Source organism: Lathyrus oleraceus, chromosome 2 (assembly GCF_024323335.1).
Source record: "Lathyrus oleraceus cultivar Zhongwan6 chromosome 2, CAAS_Psat_ZW6_1.0, whole genome shotgun sequence".
NCBI classification, from domain to species: domain Eukaryota; kingdom Viridiplantae; phylum Streptophyta; class Magnoliopsida; order Fabales; family Fabaceae; genus Lathyrus; species Lathyrus oleraceus.
The window spans coordinates 382,811,111-382,817,335 of record NC_066580.1 but is presented as its reverse complement, the minus strand read 5'-3'; the positions used below and the strand labels follow the sequence as shown (position 1 = coordinate 382,817,335).

The 6,225-nt window shown below is 29.8% G+C and overlaps 1 protein-coding gene across 1 annotated transcript; it reads right to left on the bottom strand.

Moving 5' to 3' along the window:
* On the bottom strand, positions 1-4,461 carry LOC127119618 (uncharacterized). Its single transcript, XM_051049884.1, has 5 exons — positions 4,249-4,461; positions 2,571-2,723; positions 1,544-1,646; positions 1,091-1,271; positions 1-265 (listed from the first exon to the last, which is right to left on the bottom strand). Exons 2-5 carry the CDS (start codon positions 2,688-2,690, stop codon positions 214-216), a joined length of 456 nt encoding a protein of 151 aa, XP_050905841.1. The 5' UTR covers positions 2,691-2,723; positions 4,249-4,461; the 3' UTR covers positions 1-213.
* Positions 4,462-6,225: the final 1,764 nt, after the last annotated feature.

The window sequence follows — 6,225 nt, the reverse complement described above, 5'->3', positions numbered from 1 at the left end:
TCATTGAAAGATTGCAAAACTTCATATCTTCATTTTCCGCACTGGTTTTTTCTCACATATATACAATCTTGCAGAAAATATTTAATGCTAACCAAATAAAAAAATATTACTAGCTAATTAGCCTATGGAGACACTCAAAATCAGTGTTTTCACAGCACATGTAAGGACAACAAAATAAGGAGAATAAATTTCAGGTCCTTCCAGGATAAAATCTTACTCTTTGCTTCCAACTTTCCGCTTCTTTCGTTTGGAAGTTGGCGTCGAACTGTAAACATAAACAAAAATATTAAAAACAGCTCAATTGCAGATGATAGCATCATTAAATTTCATGAATGAATGAATTTATAAGGGATGGATACCTCCCATTTATAAACACATTTTCAGGTCATAATGTAGAATAGTTAACACACCCCTCAAATTCAGGACTGAACCTTTGAAGTGTGATTCAACCGATCAAGGATAGACCTTGGTAGCTACTTAGAATTTAACTTGGGCCTAACTTAACTTTACACAATTGACTTGTAAGATGAGGGAAATAACTCAAAAACTTTCAGGTCATATATCACCCAACGTAATACTGCCAGCACACACCCATCTGACACTCAATACTAGACTTTTGGTGTCTGATCCGATTGCAAGAGGCGCAACGCATCTTGGAAACTCTCATCCGATCACTCAAGTCACACTTCAGATATTCAATCTTTGGACTTGAGAGAGTTGTATTAATAGTATCATATTTGACGATAAGACCTGAAAATGTGTTTACATAAGTTGACTCCCCCGCCTTACAAGCTAATTTTGTAGGGTATGTAACCTAAATTTAAGACAAATAAATCAAAATCTATTAGGTTTGTTCTCTTTTGTTTATATGGTTCTAGTGGAAATTTGCTGTATTCATTGATTATTGAATTCAATCAGTTGGTTAACTGCTACATATTTTACAGCTGCTCCAGAGGAAAATGGATCATATGCCATGTATCTATTTATAATAAAGCTCAAGTTCTAACCATGGAAAATAATTTGCACACTCAATCAGACAGTAATCATATATTTAGTCCATTCAGAAAATATTAGAGTTTGGCATAGGTACCTTGTTAGAATAGGTTGTATATCAGCACCAACAGTTTTACTAAGCTCTTCAATAGTTGCAGAAACCACATTACTACATTTAAGTATGTTGCAAGCATCTAAGAAGGCAGTAGATTTTACCGTGTCTGGTACAAGTGATGTTTCTTTTACCTCTGTTTTGAGATTTTCCATCAAAACAAATGCTGCACAAATAAAGATTCACAAATCGTTAGAGAATTCAGATACTGAAATAGTTCAACTAATAGCTACTAATGCAAGAAGCGGATTGATTTTCAAGCACAAGACATTAAGAATTTCAATTATTCGAAATGAATACAGCAATATTCAATTAAATCCAACTCTAAATCTCAATAATTCAAACTCTAAGAACATTACACACATTGCAAAATCAAGGATACACATGATTTTTTTCAAAAGGTATATTATAGGTCTTAAACTAAAGCATATGACATACCAATAGCTCGAATCGTCTTAAGGTCAAATCTGTCAGCCAAGTTTTTACACCCTATCCTTTCTGCTCGCTTTGTGATCAACAGTTTCAAGCTAATCATAAAATCCTGCCAAGATTTCAAATGTTGAATTACACAAACATACATGAATAATCACTAAGATTTCAAATGTTGAATTTCACAAACATACATGAATAATCACTAAGATTTCAAATGTTGAATTTCACAAATTTATCCCAAAGTGTAGCTGCTTCTAAAACATTACCAGAATATTACATAAAGAGGACTATAACAGTTAAACCTCTCAATTCCCTTTATCACTTATTACTATTTATAAATAAAATAAAATAAGATAAAATAAATATACTGATGAATAAGTCAATTGTAATATTACAGAGACATTATAACAAATTACACCTTTTACTAAAAGGCCTTAGAGCTCCTCCTAGTAACTAGAAATATCAATGTTTTCAAAATTGAATTTGAAGATTGAACTGTAAACCAACACTCTTTACATTAAAGTGTATGTTTGGTTTCAGTTTGAAGCATCCAGAATTGATTTTGAATGTGTAGAATTGATTATACTTTCCGAAATTGATTCTACTTAAAGCTAAGATTTGTAGCTTCTGAGTCTAAATGTGATTGTTACACTGAAAATTTACTGTTTTCAACTCACTTATGCAGGAATTATCCAAACATAAAGCACTTATTTACCTTCATCTCAACCAATTCAACACACTTTTGCAGGAACTTATCCAAACATAAAGCACCTTAGCGTCATCTCACTTTTACCCCAAATCAATTTTATAGAATCAATCAATTTACTCCAAATTAATTATCTTCACCGCATAACCAAACACATACGAATTGAGCAGTTCAATTACACTTTAGTCCCAGTCCCAATTCGACGGCTTTCAAAACATTTGAATAATGACATGGTGATCTTGCCGATTTGATTACCAGCTCGATTTTAAAAGAATTGACAAATACTACAACTATAGTATATCAACAATAAATATGAAAAATACTTACAATCTCAGACTCTGAAAGAGAGCAAATCCAATCGACATCTTGAACCCTAGTCTCATTGTTGATTTTATCCAACTCAACGGGTCTTTCCAATCTCTTCTTCAAGTTTCTAACTTTCTTCATGGGATCGAATCAACTACTGTAAGCACCTAAGACCTGAAAACATTTGTTAAAAAAATTGTATTCAAAATAAATAAATATCTGTGAATTAAGAAATAATAGGAAAAAATTGTGGAGTGTTAGTAATAATCTGTGAACGCAAGCTCAAACTGAATTAGGCTACGTGACCCACTCTTTTTTTTTGGAAAAGGCCAAAAGTTTTATTAACACAAAAATAAGGCATAAGATATGTCAAACAACAGGAATAAACAATCTGCAAAAGTGTCACAATTGTGTCTACACAACCAAGAAAACATAAGGAAGACTTGGAATGAAGACATCCCAACATCACCAAAGCAACACCCTAAAAATTACAATTACTGAAACAACCAGAAAACCACCCTTTAACTCCCACTAAGAGCTCCATCTGCATGCATTCAGCTCATGATCCCCTAACGAGACTTGACACCAACCAAACGCCAACTAAAAACTATCTCCACCACGCACTGCATCGTAACTTAACGACACTGCTGCCCGACGCCTGCTTGCTAAACAAATCTGAAGAGAAACCCTAATTCCCTAAAACAGCGGATCAGGATTTGCTGCCGTTAGAGCGGGAAGGGTCCTTACGGTCTAAACCACGCCATATGTCTATCTATTTATTTCTTTTAAAAAACAAATATAACTAATTACAACTATAGTAAAAGTGTGGGTTCGAATCGGGAAGATCCTAATTGTTCCCCTAAAAAAAGTAAATTTCATTACTAGACTATTTGGAAAAAAAACACAGTACAGTCGCATGTCTTTGCAGGTCGTCTCCGTCAGCATCGCCGTTGTCATCACTAGACTATTCTGTTCTTCACTGTGTTCACCGTCACCGCCACAGTTGTCATCATCTCAGAAATTGATTGATAGTTACAGCACAGACAAAAACGGGCAAGATTGCAGAGGCGTGAGAGACGCCGGCAGTGTTGAGGGACTAGGGCGGCGTGAAGGAGGACAGCACAGTGGTTCCACAATAATATGTGAAGGTCTAGGAAGTGTTACGAGACTGATAAGATTTTATTTTATTTTTAAAATAAAAATTAAAAAAATTGACACAGGGCATAATCCTAAATGTATGATTAAGAGTAGAATTTAGTTAAAGTTATGTACCTTTTGACGGGTTAAAATTGACACAAGGCATAATCACAGCATAAACAATATAGACATTATAAACACTGCAATGTAATCTCTATTTATTTTTTCTATCAAAATCACTTTAGTCTACTGTAACAGATTCATCAAAAATAACATTATAATCACAATTCCATTTCAATCGAATCAAACATTATAATCACTACTGTAACAGATTCGTCAAATAAACATTATAATCACTTTATCAAAATCACTTTATAGTAATGATAAACAACAGCAAATATTCTATTACGTATTCCCAATATAGCTTGCACTCTATTCAAATTATCAAAACTGTTTGGTTTTAGAGGTTTTGATTGGAATGTCTCAAAACTAATGATAAGCACCAGAAAAAATTCAGTAGAACAGCAACAATACAACAGTAATGGTAAACAATTTCACTTACTGGAAACAACGAATCGCTACAGGCTACAGCGGAACCACAGTGACGACGAAGCGAACACGAAACAACAGCACACGCACAGCTCTACTCTACACAGCAGCGAGCCAGTGGCTAGGTCAATTTTATGGAATGAATCGCTTCACTAGTTTCCAATTGGTTCTGTTGTACACCGAAGAGTTGTGGAGAATGGATGGAATCACGTGAGTTTGTATCCAACTCTTTCTTTGGACCAAATGTATTATTTAGGTCCAATTATATATACTTTTTGAATTTACATTATGGGCCAAATAAGTAAATAATTTTTTAAAAGTTTTTTTATTTGGCCGTTAGGCTACCCATAACCCCTGGCCTTTGTTTTAAAAAACTGTTTTTAAATTAGTTTTAAAAATTGTTTTTAGGATGAAAACAAAATAAAAATTTATTTGAAAGTTTTGTTTTGTAAAACTATTTTTAGATGATAAAAGAAAAAATTGATTGGTTGATTTGTTTTAAAAACTAATTCAAATATTGTTTGATTTTACTTTTCTAAATGATAAAATATTATCTATATTAAATAGTTATTAAAAAAATATAAAATTATTTCACTAATAATTAACCTAATTTATTCTTTAATTTAAAATTTTAAACTATTATTTTACAATTGAGAAAATGGAAGATAAATTGATAGTGTAAATTAATTTTTACACTTTCGATCATTAACGGTTATATCCCGCTAAATCATATTAATTTTTTTAAATTATTTATATGATATAGCAAAATGATATATTTTTATTGAATGATCGCGTAATTGTTTTTTACTAGGTTAGTACATCTCCATTAATCTCTTTATATTTATTTTAATTTGTTGTAAAATACTATTTACAAGTTAATTTTATTCCAATCATATCATTTTACTGTGTTTTTGTTAATTTAATTATCTTAAAAAGATAAAATTTACAAATTATTATGTTACAATTTTACAAATTTTTATTTATTTTCTATAAATTAAATATTTTGAATGTAATTTCACGGAATGTTCATGTAAAAACATAAACAATCACATAATGAATATATAAAAGAATGATAATTAAATTTATTAAAAAAAAAAGTAAATAATATATATGTACCTGTTAAACATGAAAAAATAAAAGTAGATAAATATATAATGTACATGTTATAAACATGAATATATAAAAGATTCTGTAATAACTTTTGAATGAATTTTACCTTTTGTTGGAGTTTAACACAAATGCTTGTTGGGAATAATGTCATTTCATTACATTTAGCAAAATGTAGATACTAAGGGTCTGTTTGGATCTCTTCTCAATTTTGTTTTTAAAATTTGTTTACAAATCTATTTTGTAATTTGTTTTTGAGAAAATAAAATAAAAAGAATTCATTTGGTATATTCAATTTTTGAAACTGTTTAAAAATTAAAAAGTGAAAAGATATGTTGATAGTATAATTTGTAAAAACTGTTTTTTTTAATATAATACAATATAGCTTGTTTGATAATCTATATTTTAAAAATCTATTTTACTAAACAAAATAATTGTGATATATTTTTTGAAAATATTAAAATTCAGCTAATATACATTTAAGTTTATTAAAATATTTTAATAATTAATGATAAAATATACAATTCATTAATGTATAAAGATTATATTTCAGTGTTGGTTTGAATATATATACACAATCATTTAATGTATAAAAATATACTATTCATTAATGAGGATTAATTAAAGAGAGAATAATTGAGACTGAGAATTTTAATTTTCATTAACAATATATGAGGTTAACAATAGATTGAGAGTGAAATATTACAATTAAAAAATCTTGCAAGTAATTACTATAATTCGATTAATGAAACCGTATTTTTTTCCAGCTACCTCAATTGAAAATTAAAAAGTAAAAGTGAAAATTGAAAATCAAAATATATTTGATTGTTTCAGTTTTTTAGATTTTAAAACACTAAGGGCTTGTTTGATTCAATTTCAACTT